Consider the following 23,919-nt stretch of genomic DNA (forward strand, 5'->3'; position numbering starts at 1 on the left):
CTTACTGATATCGTTAAAAGCGACGTTAAACCCAACTCCCTCACTCAATAAATGCGACCTTAAACTCACGCCTCGACATAGGAGAACATTTTCAATATGATGTAGTTCCTGCATATGTCGACCAAGTATAGATCAAATATAGACATGCCATTTTGGTTCCAGTTCCTATGTCGTGCTCTCCCCGACATCCGTCAGACCGGGCATGGATTTTGAGGTCAGTGCCAACATCCTCAAAGCCACCGCTAACGTCAATGTCAAGGCCGCGCTCGTTAAGGGGACGCAATCCATCGCTTCTGCAAGCGGAGTTCTAGTGCAAGGTAGGTAACCATTCAGAATGAGCATTATTATCGCTATTTGTTAACAAACCAACAGTATCCGAGTATCCTATAACCTATGTAGCTATATACATTGCTTTTGAAAATCAGTGTTTTATTTCATTTACAGGTCAGCCCAAAAGTATAACCATCAAGGTAATTAGAACCATTTTATTTATTCTATTGTTTAATATTAATACACGGATCGAGTTATTCATCATCAATAAATCTGTCTACCTAAAGTCTATATTATGTGTAGGCTCCTGGATAAAGTAGATCTGAGGATTGGGTAGTTATAACTACAATATGAGAGACCGCCTCCGTGGTCTAGTGGTAGAGCGTCCGCCCGGAGAGCGGAAGGTCCGGGGTTCAATCCCCGGCCGCGGCATACCAAAAGACGTTAAATGATGGTACTTGTTGTAATCCTGTCTGGCGCTCGGCATTAAGGGGCTAAAACAAGGACTGGTCGGCTCGGAGTCAGTATACTGTGTCTGAGTGGGGTATTCATGTTAATCTGCGGCATGGTATCTCAGTGAGCTAGCACTATAAATCGGCATCAGTCCGGACTAGTACAAGCAGCCACACAAACACACACACGTACATGCACGTCGCTATATAAGTGCAATAATCTTGGACGCGACGTTAAACACCATTTCACCTCACAACAATATGAGAATTAGGTGAGTGAGTGTCATCGTACCCTGACGGCGTGGATCTCTGCTGGTTAGTTGGACCACTTTTTGATGTGGATCAGGGGCGGTCGGGTAGCCTAGTGGTTAGAGCGTTCGCTCGTCACGCCGAAGACCCGGGTTCGATTCCCGACATGCGTACAATGTGTGAAGCCTTTTTCTGGTGTCCCCCGCAGTGATATTGCTGGAATATTGCTAAAAGCGGCGTACAACCATGCACACCCACTCAGTCATTGATGTTTGAATAGGATCCGGGTTGGAATAGGTCTCCAGCAACCCATGCTTGCCGTAAAAAGCGATCAGGCTTGTCGTAAGAGGTGACTAACGGGATCTGGTGGTCAGGCTCGCTGACTTGGTTGATGCATCTTATCGTAACCCAATTGCTCGATGCAATTATTGCTCCCAATGTCAGTTATTGGATTGTCTGGTCCAGATTCGATTATGTACAGACCGCCATCGTGGGGCTGGAATATTTGTGCGGAATATTTAGTGCGGCGTTAAACAAGAAAAGACTGTGTTGAGGCCATCATGGTATATCTTAAATATTGCTGGTTGTGGCGTTAAATAACACTGTTTTTTCTGGTTCATTTGCTCGTGTCTACCTCTATCACTTTCATTGTTTGGTTTGGTGAGACATTACTTGATGTGGATATAGATATTCACTGTAGAAACACTGTTTGAATTGGGATCACATTTGATTCCTTACATGATCAGGTTCCCAAAGATCTCAACAGCGGAAGCTACAAGCTGAAGGTGACAGGAAGTGGTGGTTTGACCTTCAGTAAGGAGACAACGCTGACCTACAACCACAAGAGCATGTCCATCTTCATCCAGACGGACAAGGCCATGTACAAGCCTGGTAAAACAGGTCAGTCGACGAAACAGTTTACGGGTCCTTCTGTGTAAAAGTCCGTGAGCGCCCGGGAGCGTCCGGGAGCGTCCGAGAGCGTCCGGGAGCGCCCCAGAGCGTCCGCGACATTCGTCACCGCTCGCCCCTTTTCGTAACCCGCTATTCGGCTTGTCCCGGAATAACATGAGTTGGTCACTAATGCGCACGCGATGACCCCAGAGGGTCCGCGGGGTTTAATCAGATGTCCGGGAGTAAAATAAGGCAGTGCAGTACCTTAACAATCTCTTTAAAATCGCATCTCGGTTTTCGCTACCCCGAAACAATGATCTGAAGACATCCCCTTACGCACTCATAGGAGTGTCTGGTCCAGACTCGATCATATACAGACCGCCGTCATATAGCTGGAATATTGCTGAGTACGGCGTTAAACAACAAACAAACAAAACATCCCATTACCGGTCACGCCAGACGGAACTTTCATCCGACCAATCAAAGCGCCGCTGTTCAGATTGGGAAAGTGATCGTAATGCTTTTTCTAATCATGCAACTTCGGAAAGGTGAACACGGAGTGTTCCGAACAAGTAAAGGGATGTACGACTAATTCCCTCCATATCATCGTCTCTCTCTTGCTTCAGTGGGATAAACATTTGAAACAAAAGAGACTTGCATAGCTTGAGTGAAGTACTTCCAGAATGTGGAATGACCTGTTCTTTCAGCCAGTCTTCAAATTGTAAATCCAGAATTTTCTCCTTGAAATTTTTGTAGCGTAGTATGGAAGACGCCAGTTTCAAACCCGTGATGTCGATATCTTGTTAAATGGTCATTTAATTCATCGATCAAAGTTCGCGAAACGTCGTTCTGACATGACCTGTTAAAATGGTAAGAATCGAAATCAGGAACAGTTGTGGAACACAGGGTCTTCTAGTTCCATTTGATTCAGTTGGAATTGGTAGGAGCCATTGCTATTCATCAGTCCGGAGGGTCCAAATGTTTTCTGATGAATAAGACCTATGACTGCTGATCATGAAGCGTCAGACTTCTGTCGAAGGTGGCAATGTATATATCCAACTCCCCATCTGACTGCCCCTCGCACTTAGCGTGGTGCCACGACTTGCACTGCTCCCAAGAAACGCCTTTACAACAACAACGGTTGCCAGTAGAAAAAAACAGTGGTTCTGGTTGGTGATTTCCTCTTCATGTATGACGCCAAATTACTTTGCGATGTGGATCTAAAATTATTTCATTCGTTAATTTCAGTCCATTTCCGGGCTTTTGCCATGTTCCCCGACATGAAACTGTACACCGGCGCCATGAACATCGACATCGTCGTGAGTAACACCTTACGGCTTTACAACTCACAGTAAACTACGGTTATAACGAACACGCTTTTAACGAACTGACGGATATAAAGAACTTACTTTTTTGGTCCCGACTATTTGCTGAAGTTATGCTGTATGTGCTTATAACGAACTACGGTTATAACGAACTAAAATTAGTAGTCCCTTAGAGTTCGTTATAACCGTACTTTACTGTATTGCATTTAATATTAAGCAAACAGCAATTTATTAATTGTTGATACTTGACAATGTGTCAATACACAATTCTATGTTGGACATACATTTGAAAAAGTTCGAAATAATAATACAAATAATTATGTAGACAATATTTTTTAATGTGTGATAATATCCCAGAGTCTCTGCATCGTCGTCATGTATAAATACACCATGTTTTTCAATGTTTTTCAGGATTCCAACTCTAACAAAATCAAGCAGTGGGTGGCACTGAAGGACGCTAGCGGCGTCATCACAAACTACCTCCCCACCCCAAGCCAACCTGTACTCGGTGACTGGAAGATCAAGGTCACAGCCGGTGTAAGTATTTTACCCCATTATCTCTGACTAAGAACTGAGGCCGCCTCCGTGGTCTAGTGGTAGAGCGTCCAACCGGAGTGCGGAAGGTCCGGGGTTCGATCCCCGGCCGCGCCATTCCAAAAAGAGTTTAAAATATGGTACTTGTTGTTACCCTGCCTGGCACTAAAACAATGACTGGTCGGCTCGAAGTCAATTTTCTGTGTCTGAGTAGGGTATTCATGTTAGTCTGTGGCATGGTATCTCAGTGGGCTAGCACTATAAATCGACATCAGTCCGGACTAGTACAAGCAGCCACACACACACACACACACACACACACACACACAACGTGCATGCACGTCGCTATAATCTTAAGTGCAATAATCTTGGACGTGACGTTAAACCCTATTTTACGTCACCCCGAAAGAACTGAACGTTCCTACATGCATTCATCGTCCATATGTCCTTGATAATGTATTTATTACATCTATATTGAAAAATCTGTAACTTGGTGATAATTCTGAATCTGTATGTCTTGCAGACTGTGACAGAAGAGAAGGTGTTCACCATCGCTGAATATGGTAAGATTTTGACAAGAACATTTCTCCGACTGAATTAGTGAGTGAGGTTACGAGTTTGGGTTTACAACGTGTTGGCAATATTCAGAGACCGCCTCCGTGGTCTAGTGGTAGAGCGTCCGTCGGGAGTGCGGAAGGTCCGGGGTTCGATCCCCGACCGCGGCACACCAAAAGACGTTAAAAGATGGTACTTGTTGTTACCCTGTCTGGCGCTCAGCATTAAGGGGCTAAAACAAGGACTGGTCGGCTCGGAGTCAGTATACTGTGTCTGAGTGGGGTATTCATGTTAAACTGCGGCATGGTATCTCAGTGAGCTAGCACTATAAATCGGCATCAGTCCGGGCTAATACAAGCAGTCACGCACACACACACACATACGTACATGCACGTCGCTATATAAGTGCAATAATCTTGGACGCGACGTTCAACCCCATTTCACATCACCTCACCTAACAATATTCAGCTGTTTCACGGTAAACTCAAGAAGTTAATTAAACGCGGACGGCGAGCATTACGTACGGACGCTTCAGAACTACGAAGCCACCCAATTGACTAATCAGTTAGAAGGGCATGTTTGGAATTAATCATAATCTGACTAAAATTGAGAGTCGTTCATCAGGAACAGTGTCTAGACGAATTGTGTTCCACGATTGTGTGGATCGTAATTCATGCTTTCGGTAACTTTTTGCCCTGTCCAGATACGATCATTTTCAAGCCCCTGATGAAGCTGGAACATAGCTGACTACAACTCAGTGATGATGAATCTGTCATTGTACAAGTCATGATAATCACTGAACGGTTTTCGTTCTTTCAGTTTTGCCCAAATTCGAGGTAACAGTAGAGCTACCAAGCTATGGACTTGTGTCTGACGACCACATCACTGCCACAGTCAAAGCCAAGTAAGTCAAGAGTGTCCTTCCTTTGTTGTGTTTGAGGATTACAAGTATTCCAAGTGAACCTATTTAACATGCAACTGACGTCAGGTGCTCTTTGTAAGAGTTGAGGTTTAGCTGTTTTTGTATTCAGCGATGTTCTCATCACATAACGACTTCAAGGTCCGCGACATCGGCTAACACGAAATTGTTTTTATCTCCGAAATAGAATAAGTGCCCATCACCCCATTTCTAGTCGTAAGAGGCGAATAAATTGAGAAACGGAGGATTCCGAGTCAAAATCTATCACTAGCAACCTATGCTGATCTTAAAAAGTAATCGGATCAGATGGTCAGGCTCGGTAACTTGGTTGAAGGCGAATCAACATATCCCGACCGTGTGGTTCGCTCGGGTGGTCAGGCTCGCTGACGTGGTTAAACCATGTCATCGATCCCAATTGCGTGGATCGATGCTCATGATATCAGTCACTGGATTGTCTGGTCCAGACTCGATTATTTACAGACCGCCGTCATATAGCCTGAATATTGCGAGTGCGGCGTAAAACACCAACCAAACCAACCAACCGTGTAGGTCGCTGCTCATGATATCAATCCTGGAGTGTCTGGCCCAGATTCGATTATTTACTGGCCACCGTCATTCAGCTGGAATATTGATGAGTGTGGCGTTAAACACAAACTAGGCACATGTTCTGCCCCGGAACACAAAATGGGGTTACTTTCGGGAGAATGTTTCCCTGCCTGTTTTCCGTCAAAATTACCCCATGTAAAACAGGTTGACCAGTGTTTCGTTATCTCATCACTGATGGCTTCTTATCCAGGTACACCTATGGCAAGCCGGTAAAGGGAACGATCAACTTGGAGGCCAAGTTGGAGCGATACTACCGGCCCTGGAACTACCACGGAGCGGAGCCCATGATCACGAAGACAATGGCTGTGAGTTACTTATGTACATGTTACTTAGCAACGGCATCAGTAATGGAGGTAGTCGTCGTAGTTGTAGACGTAGTCCACGTAGATGAAGCCGTAGCCTTGAAAGTAGTCATTGCTGTGGTAGAATTAGCAGTGGTCGTTGTTGACGGAGTAGTCGTATTCGTAGTAGTTATCGTTCTCCCCCCAGTACACGTCGAAGAAGGAAATCCAGTAGTAGTTCAAGCTAATTGGTCGTAGTAGTAGATACGTATTGTCGTAGTAGTAGTACATGGGTATTACCCGTAGTAGTAGTAGATGCGTATTGGTCGTCGTCGTCGTCGTTGTAGTAGTAGTAGTAGTAGTAGATGCGTATTCGACGTCGTCGTAGTAGTAGTAGATGCGTATTCGTCGTCGTCCTCGTCGTCGTTGTAGTAGTAGTAGTAGTAGTAGATGCGTATTGTCGTAGTAGTAGTACATGCGTATTACCCGTAGTAGTAGTAGATGCGTATTGGTCGTCGTCGTCGTCGTTGTAGTAGTAGTAGTAGTAGTAGTAGTAGTTGTAGATGCGTATTCGTCGTCGTCCTCGTCGTCGTTGTAGTAGTAGTAGTAGTAGTAGTAGTAGTAGTAGTAGTAGTAGTAGATGCGTATTCGTCGTCGTCGTCGTAGAAGTAGTAGTAGTAGTAGTAGTAGTACATGACTTTTGGTGATGGTAGCAGTACATGCACATATTGGTCATAGTAGTGGGGCATGCGCATTGGTCGTAGTAGTAGTAGTACATGCGTATTGGTCGTTGTCGTAATACATGCGCATTGTCTTAGGAGTGGTACATGTGTATTGGTCCATTTAGTAGTACAAGCGTATTGGTCGTATTAGTGGTACATGTGTATTGGTCGTAGTAGTCTTCAATGTTTTATAAGTCGTTGATGTAGTTGGAACAGTAAATGACAGAGGTCTTGTAGGTGTAGTTGGGACATAAGTAGAAGCTGCAGCAGTAGCAAATCGTGTTTTGGGTTGAATCCTTGGCACTTTGCTTCTTTCCTTGTTATCGCTGTATATATTTCCAGATTGATGGCGAGAGCAAGGTGACGCTATCCCTTGCTGACATGGAGAAGGCGTTCCCTTATGGCCTGAATGACCAAAAGATCGAGGTGACCGCCAATGTGACGGAGGGCTTGACTGGTATAATACTGAATGTATCCAGCACTGTCAAGATCTACACGTACGCAACCAAACTGTCCTTCGCCCCGTCGGACCCCAAGACGTTCAAGCCGGGTCTCAAATACATCGCCTATGTGAGTTGAAACAGTCCGCTTCACAGAACAAAACTACTGTTAAATTGTCACCTAAAAAACTAAATGATTAACAAAAGGATCTTTTCTTAAATTAACTGATTTTATGGCAGCTGCTGTTGATTTGGAAGAAGTCCCTTCTAAATGAAACCGATGTCACTTCTTCACTTATGACGTATATTGTTGCTGGGTTGCTGACACTGGTTCCTAATTACATTGGTCATCATTGTTGTGTTTCCGCAGTTGCAAGTCCAGCAACAAGACGGTCGCCCAGTCCAGACAAGCACCCAGCGTGTGACCGTGAGCACAAGAGTGACAAGTCAGATCAAACAGACGACCACTCCCGCCTTCTACTACCCAAGAACGACTTCCTACACCATCCCGGACCAAACTTTCTCAGTCCCAGACACAGGGCTTGTGCCCATTGAAGTCCACATCCCCGCCAATGCTAGCAGCGTCAGTCTTACAGTAAGTACAGCCAGTATGTAGTTAACCAGACCTAGAGGCGATGCAGTAGCTAGTTGTCAGGTTACAGTAGTGAGTGAGTTGGGTCTAACGCCGCTTTTAACAGTATTCCAGTTACATCACGGCGTGTCAGCTTAATGTGGGAGGAAAGCCCGAAGTGACGCAGGTCTCAGACGTTCACCACTTCGGTGAAACCAACGAGCACGGGTATGGTGCTGACAAACCTAGATACATAATCGGGGTGAACCGGGATTCGAACCCACAATCATAGGTTTCTGGCGTGCCAAAGTGACGCAACTCTGCACAGCGAATCGCTGCGCCTGAGACGACTGGGCCACCCGTGCCACCCAAGATATGCTAAACCAACGTAGAAAGCAGAAAATCACATTAAATACATCTTTATTGACCGCCCAATTCAAACAAAGGATCTCATCACTCAGCTTTCTAAATCGATACGGCTGCTCTAATTCGTATCTTGTCACCGTTTGACTACATGTTGTCAGTCGTAGTTTCTGCTTGGTAAGTTGCTTTACCACCCATCGTCTCTATTTTCCAAAAGCTCGGAACAAATGAAAACCCTCAGAACAAAACAAACCCTTCTTTTTGTCAATTTGGAACTGCCCTTTTACGCTCATTTTCGAGATACAAAAAGCACATGTACTGATCCGAATGCTTCGTTAGTACCAAGAATGAAAGTTTATTTGAAAGATCTCCTGACGTGTTCCCCTATGTCAGATCTTAAGGCAGAGGGGTATCAAATCGGAGTTGAAAATATTTTAATGATATTAAGCTTCATATTAGTTGTCCACCCAAAACTGATTGAAAATGAAAAATACAAAAACCGCGTATTCAATCATACTTTTCGTTTCGATATAATTTGTAATAGTTCTGCAAGAATTCGTCCCATAAAAGACACATCTATGGTCTTGGTTGTAGGTGAAGTATGGCAAGGTTTCCACCAGCAAGTACATCGAGAAGAGCTACTCACCGAGTGACAACTACATCCAGCTGCTCCTGAAATCGCAACAACTTTCAGTAAGTATCTCAGGTCTCTGTCTCCAACTGTGAATGCTTTGTTTGTTTGTTGCTTAACGCCATAATCAGCTATATATATATATATATGACGGCGGTCTGTAAATAATCCAGTGATTGATATTATGAACATCGACCCACGCAATTAGGAAACGATGACATGCATCAACCAAATCAGCGAGCATAGTCACCTTTTACGGCAAGCAACCTGTTCTACCCCGGATAAGGGTCCAAATATGAATGAAGTTATAAGAGGTATAGGGGATAATAATTTAGTATGAAGTTTACACGGTTGTTTGGCTTTCCCTTTCACATGGCAACGAAACTGACGGTGGCTCTTGACGGTCGTACGTTTTTACGGTACCGTCTTTAGGCAGACTACTTCCACATTCTGGGGAAACCTCTGGGAATTCCCTAAAATGTAAGAATGTAGGAACGTTGCAGACTGCGTCGCAAACAAAAGCAGACATCAATTGGTATTTGAATGAATCCTTATGTTAGAATTTGTTTGTGTTTTACAGGCCGGAAGCAATGTGAATTTCGACGTCAAGGTCACCGAATCCATCAGCGAACTGGTCTACCAGGTATGTTGTGTACAACACAAACACATACTTTAGTATCTCATATTAAAACAGAAAGTGAGATTGAAGCGTTCCTGTTGGTCATACGTGCCTGCTCCTCTTGTCAAGATGCTAACTTTACCTGATATTCATTGCAGGTAATGTCTCGTGGTTCCATCGTGGACACTGGCTACATCAACAAAGCAAACCTCGCATCATTTTCCATCCCGGTCACATCCAAGATGGCGCCTAATGCCCGGATCATTGTGTATTACGTCAGGAAAGATGGAGAAATTGTCACCGACAGCGTCAGCTTCGATGTGGATGGCGCGTTTGAGAACAAGGTAAGCATTGCTATAGTCCGATATTAAGTTGAATATTATGAGTTAATCAAGATAAGGCTACTTAGAGACTGACCATACTTCTGCAAAACCAAATAGTATTTAATTAAAGCTATGAGCCTCAATATGGTTTTAGGAAAAACACCTTGCAACAATGGCACTTTTGTGGCAGACAATTTCATCTACGGTGTGGGGCATAAAATCCAAGCCCCCTTCCCCCAATATCAAATGATCGGTCCCTTTCAGTGTAAAGAGCTGTTGTTGTCATTACTATTACTTTCAGCCTGACTATGGCCACTCAGCGTCACTCAGTTGTATTTTTGACTCCAGGTGTCTATCTCTATGGACAAGACAACTGCCCAGCCTGGTGACAGTGTCAATGTACAGGTCACCGCTGACCCCCAGTCCCTGGTCAACCTCCTGGCCGTAGACCAGAGCGTCCTCCTCCTCAAGTCCGGAAATGACATCACACAGTCTGAGGTAGGTCAAGGTCCTACAAGGTCTGGTGCCGACACGACACTGTCTGAGATAGGTCTAGGTCCTACAATGTCTGATGCCGACATGACACGGTCTGGGATAGGTCAAGGTCCTACAATGTCTGATGCCGACATGACACACACAGTCTGGGGTAGGTCACAGGTGTTATGGCCAACATGACGTGCACAATTTCTTCAGGACAAGGTATAGCCACGTGTCTCTGGTGGCGACATGACTCGCGCAATACAAGGTAGGTCAAAGTGATATTAGGTTTTGTGTTGATTCACACATTCCCAGGTTGTTCACTGTGTGGCCAAGTGTTATCCGGAACAAAAAAGAAAATTCTACAAAAAAGCAAATTCTACAGTCTAACCACTAACACATTTCATCTTGCACTATTTTTATTATCCGTTTGATCACAGGTTATCAGTGAACTGAACTCATACGACACTATCAAGAGTGTAAGTGGAGGAGGATTTGGAGGCCCCATTCCTCTGGGTGCTGTTGCTCGCCGGATGGTCCTACCCACCTACTATGGCGGAAGTGACGCCAACCAGATCTTCCAGGTATGTAACCGTTAGGCAACATCACGGGCTGTTAGCTGTCGCTTTACACACGAACACAAATCGGAAGGAAATGTTGTTTTCCTTTTATTCGTTCCTCTCATAAAAATATATATATTATTTTAAGTATAAACCTATTAATCCGAGGTTGACTACGTTTGATAAACACATTTGAGAACATTGGCTGTAAACATTGCCTGAGTTCTAGCGTAGTTGACTTCAATGGATACGTTTTCCATTGGTTTTTCTTCATTGTTTTTATCTGTACTGGTAGAAAAAGTGAATTGTTATATTGATGCATTTACTCTATACATTTTCTTGTCTCACACATTGTCCAGTTATTGAGGCAGTTAAATATTACAATGAATAAAAGGCTCAGTGTATACTGTGCGTTCTCTACATATCGAAGCTACAAAACAATATTGCCATGACTAGAAATATACATATTTTATTCCAGAATTCCGGGGTGGCTGTGATGACTGATGCTCTTGTGTACAAATACGTCAAGCCCTCCTGTAAGTTACATTTTTTATATACAAAAACATATAGTCATATTACAAACATATATAAAACAACATTCAATACCAAACCGTTATTCATCTAAATGCCAAATAAAGTTAATTTGGAATGCAATCAATGACTTTTCCAATGCATAAATAGACGAATAGAAATAATCATCTAATCGACGGAATCACCACATCACTTATCTGTCAATAACAGAAATGTAGCAGTTTCGATTCCGAATAAAACATTAACAAAAGACACACACACACACATGCACGCACGCACGCACGCACGCACGCACGCACGCACGCACGCACGCACGCATGCACGCACACACACACACACACACACACACACACACACACACACACTGGATGTCCAGAAAACCAGCGACACCGTTTGTTTCCTCCTTCCAGCGAATTAGTTCTATGCAGTGACTGAAAACAAATGTGTCTCCGAGGCACCCCAATTATAGGCAATGAACATTATTAGAAACGGACGAGATCTCACCACGATGCCCCTCACTAAGTATCACAAAGCCCCTAATGGCAATAAACCATTATATCCCTGTCTCCCCTGGAGATGTGCTGCTGTGCTTCATTTGCCCTGGCTGTTGTGTTCTACCCAATGACATCCTCCGCAATTTTAAACAATACCGCGACCGTGATTGCCGATATAGACACAACGCCTTCGTAATACGCGCCTGTCATAACTGTGTGCATTCCTGAAACAGACTCTAAAACCAGGGAATGATCGTGTGGCCCTTGTGTTAATCTTTGTTCCCGAAAACATGGCCACATTATTTTGGTGAACTGACAAGACTCTTAGTCTTACCTTAGCGTTTTGCCCTCACGCCTGCTAGGATAAAACGACTTGACCATAAGTTAACTGCTTTGATCAGGGAAGATTAGAAGCATTGTATCCTAACAGTAAAACTGAATGAGTGATCGCCAAGGCTATGATCTTTACCTTACCAGGACATGGTCTGTTGACACAGTTCAACGTTTATTTTGTTAGACATATTTGGTTCGAAATTAAATATGTTATTTGAAGAAACGTCAAGAGACGTCGCCTGAGTATAAACCTTTTGGTCTTATGTCTGAAACATTGTCGAAATGATTTGGTTCACTACTACACTTACTCTATCTCCCCGTGGGGTCCCGGGGAAGAATGTGTCACCAGGACCCCATTGCCTGTCTTAAGAGGCGACCGAATTGGCTACCGGTGAAGATCCGTGTTAGAATTGATCTTCAGCAACCCATGCTTGTCGTAAGGTCCGACTAACGGGATCGGATGTCAGGCTCGCTGACTTGGTTGATGCATGTCAACGTATCCCATTTGCGGAGATCGATGCTCATGATTTCAATCACTGGATTGTCTGGTCCAAACTCGAATATTAACAGGCCGCCGTCATATAGCTGGAATATTGCTGAATACGGCGTTAAACAACAACAAAAACACAGACTTTTTCAGTCTATAAGATTATGTAGCCGTTTCTTAACATTTGTTATTGAGCATGCCTTGCAATACAGTTATCCCAACAAGTTATATGATCTCCATTAATTTTTTTTTGATAATTTGAATAAGGACCCTTTTGGTAATTTAGGCAGGACATCATGGCGTGCTAACATAAACCTTTTACTCCCATTAACTGTTTTGGCTTTCTGTTGAAGTATACACAATAGATAAGGCCGTATTGGAATCAATACATGTCCTTAAGGGAATACAGGCTCCTGAAACTTTGAAAGAAGTTGAGAAAGTTCGTACTGACTTCCATGCTGGGTAACTAGATAAAGACACACAGTAGTTATAGCTGCTTCTTGTGCATTTTCCACCTGTGTACCACGCCCCCTGACTCACGAGATTCACCTTATAACCCTTATATTGGATCAAAGTCATATATGTATGACCATAATGTTATGTCAAAGGATGTGTTAGAGCATTAAACGAAATACATTCACAGAAGAAATACACACATCGGAATCCACAGTTCTCTTAACCGAACACAGTGTAAACATTATATCCCGTTAGGCAGTCTTAATTAAAGGCACACTCCACGCTGCCTTTTTATAAACCGAAAAGGTACCCAGCACAAGAGAGTGGATACACTTGCCTATAGCTAGAAGAGGGAGTGAATATTTTACTTTTGATGTGAATCAGTGTCATGGTTTAATGACTTTCATAGGCAAATTGTTTACACTTTACAAACAATAATACACATTTTAATTCGTTTTAATATATTAACCTAAAAATATTTAAATGTGTAGATACATGTGATAATTCAGATATTGCTCTCCGAAGGATATTATTAAAAATACCATACTATGTACGACAAATTAAATTGACAGGACGTTAAAGGATAAACACAAATATTACAGACACCAGTAATATGTAGACATTTGGTTAGATGTCATCATCTATAGCATCGTCTGAGGTGCCGCAATTCGCTGTCCATTGTTGCGTCCCTTGGGAACGTAAGAAACCTATGGTCGTGGGTCGACTCCCGGTTCGCCCCGATTTATGTTTCTTGGTCAGAACCATACCCGTGTTCGTGGGTTTCACTTCTAAGACCTGCATAACTTCATGCTGAGACGCCGTTATATAGCTGGAATACTGTTCAAAGCGGTGTTAATCCCCACCCACCCACTCACTCACTCACTCGTTGTAGCTCCCCCTATATTTGAATCGATGTTCGGAGGTATGCCCGGTATGGCGCACCATCAGGTTGTGCTGCCAACACAAAATCTGAAAGAGGTAGAAAGAATACGAAGTGACTTCCCAGAGACCTGGCTTTGGACAAACCTTACCACAAGGTATAACCTGGTAGCTATGTGTTGCATGTGCTATACACCCTGCCCTTCTTTCACTGTCTCGCTAGTTGCAAGTTAAGAAGATAATAGTCACAACAACAATAATCATAATAATAATGATAATTTTGTCTTCAAATGGTGTAGGCTATATGCCCCTTCTATTTTACAGACTATACAGTGACAGAATATGAATATACAATACATAGGTAATACATGCATATGGGTAATTTACATAAGTCTCAACCGCACTGCTTAAAATGTTTTAAATAGTGCATACGGGATGCACTAGTTGAATCGATCAACAAATAAACGTATGTGAGGAATATTATGAAAACATGTATGTATGTTAACTTTATAACACTGATTATACATTTCCTAACAAAACCTTATGCCTGCACACTGATAATTTTACACACAATGAATTAATGTATGCGTCATGTAAACTGTCGTTTTAGATCCATTATATACACTTAAATATGGTAGCATATATGAATAAAAAGTTATTGTGATTTAAGTCATTCGATCGACTGAAAGTGACAACGTTCACGTCCTTTATAGACTGTTGTACAATAATGTATTATGCCTAAGTTTTAATCCAACAACCACCTTCACGCCCCAGTCCATATTACTTCAAGTCACACGGAAATTGTCATTCATTTCTATATACATCAGTTGAATTTAACAGAATGGTAAATAGTGCGATGAAACCTGTCTGCTCCAGGGCTTATGCATATGCCTGGAATGATTAATGGGATGGGATTTGGCACAGGAACAGGAGGCGGGGTCGATACATACCACGCACCACTCCAGGAAGTGGAGTAAATACGCAGTGACTTTCCGGAAACTTGGTTTTGGACCAACTCTTCTACTGGGTATATGTGAACAGAGTAGATACATGCCTCGCCAATTCTGCTTGTCTTTCCTAAATACTCCTTTCTTTATTCTCCATATAATTCACAACCTTCCGTGCAAGGGAAGGTTCTTGCGTCCAAAGAGTACATGTCAGGCCCTTCGGAAAATAGGTATTACACAGAACTGTCTGAGAACACTGGTCATGTAATATTACTTTGACTAGAATATGAATATATGATTCGCATAAACCTGCATTCTTCCTGGAAACGAGTGAGTAGGCTTGGACGTCACATTAAGTACTCTTATCTGGTTTATCACGAGTTGTCAGGGTGGAACTTACACAGCAAGCAAGGGAATCGAACCCAGATCTTTGGCGTGACGAACGAAGGCCTTAATCATTAGGCCACCCCGATCGTAGAAACCCTAACCGTCGAAAATAGCATACCTCCCCAAACACCAATTTATATGTTGTGTTCATCAATCATGTTGTCCATGTGTTATTGCCGACCATTATTCTGATGCACGCCACGAAATTACCGGCATACCACTGCAAACACGAAAACGTCGTTTTTTCCCGTATATGGACATTGGACGGAAAAACGACTATAAATTCATTAAAATTGATACGAAAAAGTGTACGGAAAAACGTCGAGTTTTTCAGCGTCAGATTCTCGACGGAAAAACGATGGTTAGAAAGCGTCCAAATAACGTCGTTTTTCCGTCCAATGCCAATATACGGAAAAAAAGAAGTTTTTGTGTTTGCAGTGTACTGTTGTAAGCAGCATTTAACACAATTCATGAACTCATTCCCCCCAAACATAGGTTAGACCACTTCAGAGTTAGCTTTGAAAACCGTTATCTTGCCTCTTGCAATACCAACAGCCATGATACATTTTAAATTCTGGACATTTTTTTAATTATAGAAAGAGTATTATTTCGAATAAGGTTAAAGCAGTACATTTAATAATTTATGAGACGAAGCCAGCGTGATTGAAATATGTATGTGCCAATATTAGCCTGATATGCGCATACCAGAAAATAAGTTTTAATTGGAAAACCATTTCGTCAGGAATAAGGATACATTCTTAGGACTAAACAAAGGTTTGATATACCGATAGTGTTAGAGAAGTTAAGTAAACAAGTTGGGTTGAGGATTATAGGAAAGCAACGATTTTCGATGTTTGTACTTTCCTTACCAGTACCTCAAGTCGCCACTAAACTTAAATCGCGAATATATACAGAAAAACACAAGAACTTCCAGGCAACATTAGACAAAAGTCGTAAATCACGAATACTCACATGATCACTACCCTAGTGAAGCATTCAGTCGAAAACTCTTTATATCTTTGTTTGTATTAGCCAGAATTGTTCGTTTTGGATACCTTATTGGGGATTGATATTATACGTTGGGTTTTTGTGCCAATAGATAATATCAACGTCAAGCAAGTATGCCAATGTTTACTCCAATTCCTAAATCAGACACCCACAAGACCAACACACACACGCCTTCACAAACCAAACGCCAGCTCCAATGACTTCAAGTCACTCGAATTCATTTCATAAAAAGTCAGTTAAGCACAACAACTACAAAAACTAGATAGTCATGATATTGACAGACAACAACCTTACCACAAATCAAGCTAACAAATGTTATTAGACACATAGTGACATATGTTATCTGGTCAATTGTATGATGAACCCTGTCTGATGCTGCAGTGCCTGTTTACTACCCCATGGCCATGGCTGGAGGGGTGGGGACAGGTATGGTTAATGGGATGGGAACTGGTACAGGAACAGGAGGCGGAGACTCTCCGGAAACATGGCTCTGGACCAACTCTTCTACTCGGTATTTGTCAAAAGAATAGCGACATTCGTCGCAACTTCTGCTGATCTGTCCTGTCTCTATCTTTCCTATGTTCGAGATATAATCGCTAAGCTGAATCCGAACTGGTAAAGAGAGTTTTTTTCCAAAGATGTGAGCACACATGAGGCCTTTGGTCTTATTTGGAGTTAAATAGAGTTTGAGATGTAAAGGAAGCTTCAACTATTGACGTTTTAGTGTCACAAGTAGGTGGGACTGCTGTATCCCAGCGCCAAACACACCGCTAAACATAAATCGCAAACGTTGACAGTAGAAACTACATAACACTTCTAACACAAAGTCGTAAATTTTGAATAATCACTCAGTCAATAACTCTCTTTTTCATTTTTGTCTAATGGCTATTATTGTTAGATTAGTACAATTATAGTAATCAGTAATGGAATTTGTCAGTAATAGAATATCATGCCTAATCATCCAAAGTCATTATTGTCATAAATAGAAAATACATTTGTATAATTTTAATCACACAAAGAAATAAATGCTTTGCAACGTTCCTCTGTTCTGACACAAGCTTATCAACCAAACAATTCATGTCACTTTGGTGTGTCTGGCGATAAAGCAGTGGCAAATCTAAATGAATATTTTAGTTAATCACCAAAAGGCCATACTATAAATTGTCTTATTCAACGTGGAGGCTTCCTAGTATGCCCCTTAGACACGTAAAACACTAGTTTCTCTTTCAGACTTATCAGCCCAAAATATGGCTTATTACCGTGAATGGTCTGTCTCTCATATGTGAATACGAAGACGTTGGCATTATGCCAACACCGGAATGATGTTCTGTTATGTTGCTACATAATCGTTCTTTTCCTAACTTCAAGCGTATGTACTTGACCATTCCTTCCACTTCAAGCAACGTATATCCACATTTTGTCATATTCCAGTGAGACGCCCTTTCACTATGTCAACAACACCATGGCCAGTTATAACTGCCATGGGAATGACAACTGGTGCGTCAACTCGTCCGTCAACTAGAATGGCCAAGGCCTCTTCAATCAGCAGACCAACATCAAAATTAGCAGAAGTTGAGAGAATAAGAACGGACTTTCCAGAGACCTGGATGTGGACCAGTACTACTGTTTGGTAATTCAGAATCTCCCCCAACCCCTGTGGTCCTGGTTTACACTTCAAATCTTTCTGTTAGGCATCCATCTCCTAGGATGGTAGCCTACCTTTAGTTTACATGAGGACGCACGTTACCATTACCTACACATTTCATGACATACCTACTATATAATGGTTGTAGAAACTTCTTTTGGGAAGGTTCTTTTTTAGTTTTCAGTTCCTACCACTTTTGATCATTCTTATAACATGATTACATGTCGAAATGATACATCCTTGCATGCAGCGAGGCCCCGATACAAGTATTCTACGGTTCTCCCGATGGCAACCAGATCTACCAGCGTGAACAGCGAAGTACTGGTGGAGGTTGATCACCTCCGTCAGTGGTTCCCAGAGTCATGGCTGTGGTTGAACACATCGACTAGGTACACTCGCCACACTGACCAGATCAGTTGTAACATTTGGTATATGTACTCTCCCGTGCTCTGCATGACATCACCACAGGGCACGTCAATGTTACTGCCGTGAATGTATTGGTTTAGATATGCATGGTAGTTTGGTGTGAGCATGTTTAGATATAGCAGTTATTCAACATTGGTGGTGGTTGGCACAGGTGTCAGAATTACTATTTTCTACGTAGAAGTGGGCGATCTCGTTACCCTGAGGTTAGTGTGTTCTGTTATCTCACATACGAACATGCATGACACAACGTGACTGATGCCTCTCTTATTATTCGGTTGTCATCGGTGGTACGTTTGTATATGATGGAATATTAACCGACCTGTGCAGATCCGGGTAGAACAGGTCTTCATCAACCCATTCTTGCAGTAAAAGGCGACTATGCTTGTCGTATGTTTCTATGGTGGCTATAGTGGAGCTGGCTTGGATTATATTCAGCAATTTCGGACATGGGGTTCACGCAGAAATGGAACCTATCAGGACGGAATTTCCGGCAACATAACATAACATAACATAACCAATATAGCACAGCCAGTGTCGTAAATGGTTAAAGTGAAATTCCATCTCCACTTTCTGTTTCACTCTGTGAAACTGACCATTTGCATACCATCTAAGCATTGTCCACCGTTTACCAAGCCGTGGGTTGTCGGTGTGAAGGTATATTTCATCTTCTGTCACCGACTTAAACTAGGGACACATCTTACCGGCTCTATCGATTAATGAATATCCAACCAACACTAGACTTAGAAATTCTAATCTAGACATTTGTATATGTTGACGAACAGGTGCTTCAATGCGTACGAAGTTCTTAAATGGGGTATGAGGGAGTATGTTATAGATAATTACCAATGTATGTATTTTAATCATGAATTACTTGGAATGAGTATTTGTCAAACAATACTGTGTAACTTAGACAATGCATCTCTGTGATCGTTCATACTGGTGACTAACTTGGCTATTGACGGATAATATAAAATATAGGATGGGAGACTTAGCTAGTATTATGCCATTATGTAAACCAATATCTTGAATTCGTCTTAATACCATTCTTTTTCTCCATTGTTATAAACCTGGACATACAGGAAATGGCAGCTGATGTGATAGACATCATAACCAATATTGAAAGATTATGCCATAGTAGTGTCCTTCTTAGAGACGAGGCAACAGCTGCATGTTAGAGTTTATTAACTACAAAGCAACTTTGTTTCATTTAGATCATCCCAGATTCCATGGTGGCTTCCTGATGGGTGGTATTCCACATATCTTTCCAAATGTGGTCACTGCCCATGTTGCAACAGGAACAGTTACCAATACTAAACCAAACCTGCAGGTGGTTGAAAGAGTTAGAAACGTTTTTCCCGAGACGTGGCTTTGGGCTAATACTAGCTCAGGGTACTGCATTACTAGTATGTTGGCCGTAGGCTTAGCGCATATAATCGACGGCAGGGATATAAACTGTCACTACTGCATCTTCTGCCTCTTCAAAACAAAAACTAGAACACCAAAGACAGTGTCTTCATCACACGATACTACCACTAGAATATTCATGATACCATATGATGTTGGCTATGGCAATCGGAACGCCTGGTGCATTGAAATGTTTCGGCTCACCAAACAATTACTAACAAGATTCAGTTAGATGTTTTTAATTGGATCATAATTATACTGAGAAGACTCATTTGGATTTTTTTTGATTGGATCACAAGTATTTCAACAGAGGGCTACAGAATTGCATACCAAAATGCTGCACTGGAATTGCTTATGGTCCTTTGAGTAAATGTCCATTGGCAGCTGGTTCTTTAAGATGGGGGATCCCATGGGTAAATGCCATGTATTTTATGTGACAGGAATTACTACAGTATTTTTGGAAGTTGCTCCTTTGAAGTTTTTTTACGGAACCTTTCACTTTTCCAATCTGCATACCGTAAACCTTCTTACCAAGGCGTGTTGTTTTGTGTATGTTTTGTTCATGTTTTGTGCATGTTTTGTTCATGTTTTGTGCATGTTCCAGTGTTAACCTGCTTATAACCTTATCTCTGCTGCTTAGCGCAATGCTTTTAGTGTTTGATTTAAACTGTTCTTTATATGATACCATGAATATATTTTTGTAAGCGTACGCACATATCGTTGATAGATAGTTATATTTTCTACTACATTTTAAGTCTAGTAAATACGTTTATTTATCAGTATTTTGCCTTCCACTGTTTCGGCGGATAATCGAGATGATACTGATTGTTCTCTTGAGTTGAAGTTACATGTCATATAACCTGCATTAATTTGTATGTTAATAATGATGGACGTTATATTTTAATGTGTAGGTCAATGATATTCAGTTCGTGTAATCAGCTGCCAATATAATTAGTTGTTACATCATTTGAATACTACAGTACCGATGGCAAAGCCGTGATCTCAACAACAGTGCCAGACACCATCACGTCTTGGGTGGCCAGCGCCTTCGCCGTCAACACTCAGAGTGGCCTTGGAATTGCACCAACCTCAGCTAAGGTGTGGTATTAATCAGTTATTCAAAGGATCTCTGAGGAAGATCCGATCTGTGGATTATTGTCCCAGAGCTGAACTTTAAGTCGTTTTGTTCGTATATGTGGACTGCAAAACAAATATTATATATTTGATGTAGATATATGTAACCGTATCTTTCGTTATTTGAATCTCCACGGTGAAATATCGTACGGCCGAACGACGTTTGAAAAGGAGTCATTTTGTGGACAGTGGTTGTTGAGTGGCATTAATTAACACTGGGTAGAAAACCATCAGATTTAACGATTCTGCTCAGACATGACACTCCACCAACCACTGTTCTGCCTATATGTATCCAGTGTATGAACAATTAACAGATGTTGTTGAAACTGACATAGCATAAATTCTTCTTATTCAATAAAGCACTGTATCGACACGATACTACTGCGGTTAACTCGTAATCTAATGGGCCAGATCTAGAGACAAACAACATACCTCCAATACGATTCTCGCAGCGTTAAGCCGCTTTCTGTCAATACCACTTCATCTGAAATTGTACCAGGTGGTATCGACCCATGTCTTCAGCATGACCATTGAATGCTAAAGAGAGGCAACTCCGAAGGCATATTACATTATTATCGTGGAAGAGGGATTGGTGAAAATAAAGAAAGCTAGCTATATATACGAGATCCCCCGGGTGAAGAGAACAGTTTAATAAGCATATAACTCTTCACATGCCTACACATGATGTCTGTGTTCAGATCCGAGTGTTCCGCCCCTTCTTCGTGAGCCTCAACCTGCCCTACTCCGTGACGCGAGGGGAACAGCTGGCTCTCCAGGCCATCGTCTTCAACTACCTCACCCAGGACGTCGACGTGAGTAGTAGAGAGGACATGTTTAGTTTTAGTTGCTGCGTCCAGTGTTAGGGCTATCAAGGCCATCGTCTTCAACTACCTCACCCAGGACGTCGACGTGAGTAATAGAGAGGACATGTTTAGTTTTAGTTGCTGCGTCCAGTGTTAGGGCTCTCCAGGCCATCGTCTTCACCTATCTCACACAGGACGTCGACGTGAGTAGGAAATAGGACATGTTTAGTTGCTGCGTCCAGTGTTAGGGCTCTCCAGGCCATCGTCTTCACCTATCTCACCCAGGACGTGGACGTGAGTAGGAAATAGGACATGTTTAGTTGCTGCGTCCAGTGTTAGGGCTCTCCAGGCCATCGTCTTCACCTATCTCACCCAGGACGTGGACGTGAGTAGGAAATAGGACATGTTTAGTTGCTGCGTCCAGTGTTAGGGCCCTCTAGGTTATCGTCTTCACCTATCTCACCCAGGACGTCGACGTGAGTAGGAAATAGGACATGTTTAGTTGCTGCGTCCAGTGTTAGGGCTCTCCATGTTATCGTCTTCAACTATCTCACCCATGACGTAGACGTGAGTAATAAAGAGGACATGTAGTTTCTTATTAAAGTCATGAAACATTTTGAATACATACTGAGCATATCGATCTGCGATCAGTATTTTTTGTCTTTTCCATTCAAACAGTGTTGATTAGTCTTCAATATTATACATTAAATGTCATTAACAATGTTACGTCACCCTGTTACTACCTCTGAAACGTACTTACTTAAAGTTCTTTACAACCAAATCCTGCTTGGTTGATGGGTTGACACATGGGTCGTTCTTCCGCGTTGACGTTTGCGATAAAAAAGATGGCAATGTTAGGAGGTGTATAAATTGTATTATGTGGTTCTGAAACGGCTACAGGTACGCATTCCCAGGGACCAGTTGTATAAAGCCCCACAATACTCTGCTCGGATCCTAGATCGTTGGTTCGAATCCCAGACTCGGCCTGATTAAAATCCTTTATTTCTCCTCCCCCTTGCCCCTGTGTTAACGAAGGTAACAAACGTCTAAGACCCGAGGGCATCCGACTTTCTTCCAAATTAAGTTGATATGCCGCGATACGAGCTGTAGAAATAGAGAACTGTGGAGTTTAACCTCCTCACTGACACTAAAATACCTTGACCTCCTTACAGGCTGTTGTATCCATCCCTCAATCCAAGGACTACCTGAATGTCGTTATTGATGCTAACGGCCGGGAACAAACAGAATCTAAGGACCAAACGCAGACTGTTCATGTGAGTACCCTGCTTCACTGATAACCGTGATATCATTTTGTTGCGTCGCCAGTAAATATTTGTCTTTTTTAATGGCACTTCAATTACCACTGTTTCTACTTCAATCTGATCTTGGACTTCGCAATATGATCTTGACTTTGTCAGTGTTTTTTTACTAAACGTGTGTGTATAATCTGGCAGGTGAAGGCAGGTGGCGCCACCTCGGTATACTTCCCCATCGTCCCCGCCACACTGGGTAAGATCGACCTGACCGTCTCTGCTCGATCCACACTCGCTGCTGACGCCGTCAAGAGACAGCTCCTGGTCGAGGTACTTCTTTATCCATTTTAATGTCATTCCCATAAAACACATTCATCTCACTATGTTGGACCCCTAAAACATCTCACAATGTTTGACCCATAAAACACAATCATTTCACTATGTTGGACCAACAAGGCACAATCATTTCACTATGTTAGACCCCTAAAACATAATCATTTCACCATGTTAGACTAATAAGGCACAATCATTTCACTATGTTAGACCGATGAAACATCTCACAATGTTTGACCCATAAAACACAATCATTTCACTCTGTTAGACCAACAAGGCACAATCATTTCACTATGTTAGACCAACAAGGCACAATCATCTCACTATGTTAGACCCCTGAAACACAATCATCTCACTGTGTTCGACGATAAAACACAATCATCTCACTATGTTAGACCAATAAGGCACAATCATCTCACTATGTAAGACTCATAAAACACAGTCGGTGCGAAGTTAGGCTACATTTGCCGTTATTATACTGTAAAAACGTTTTGCTTTTAGACACATTTCAAGATAATACAATTGAAATGAAACTTATCAAGCGTGAAATAGTCAGATGGAATGTGATTGCTTCAAGCGACGAACTTTCATTAGTGTTATGTGTTCTGAGT

The 23,919-nt window shown here is 42.2% G+C and overlaps 1 protein-coding gene across 7 annotated transcripts in view; it reads left to right on the forward strand.

Annotated features, from left to right (window-relative positions):
• LOC124117060 (CD109 antigen-like) overlaps nt 1-23,919 on the forward strand; it is an 87,089-nt gene that overhangs the window by 53,948 nt on the left and 9,222 nt on the right. For 6 of the 7 annotated variants that reach the window (XM_048387584.1, XM_048387582.1, XM_048387578.1 and 3 more), the window contains exons 21-23: nt 21,618-21,731; nt 22,895-22,996; nt 23,177-23,305. The exons of the other annotated variant lie outside the window; for it this stretch is intronic. In XM_048387584.1, coding sequence (XP_048243541.1) covers nt 21,618-21,731; nt 22,895-22,996; nt 23,177-23,305 — 345 coding nt within the window. The remainder of the gene's footprint in view (nt 1-21,617; nt 21,732-22,894; nt 22,997-23,176; nt 23,306-23,919) is intronic. 7 annotated transcript variants of the gene reach the window in all.

This window comes from Haliotis rufescens, unplaced genomic scaffold, assembly GCF_023055435.1.
Source record: "Haliotis rufescens isolate VD_foot unplaced genomic scaffold, xgHalRufe1.0.p SCAF_7, whole genome shotgun sequence".
Lineage (NCBI taxonomy): Eukaryota > Metazoa > Mollusca > Gastropoda > Lepetellida > Haliotidae > Haliotis > Haliotis rufescens.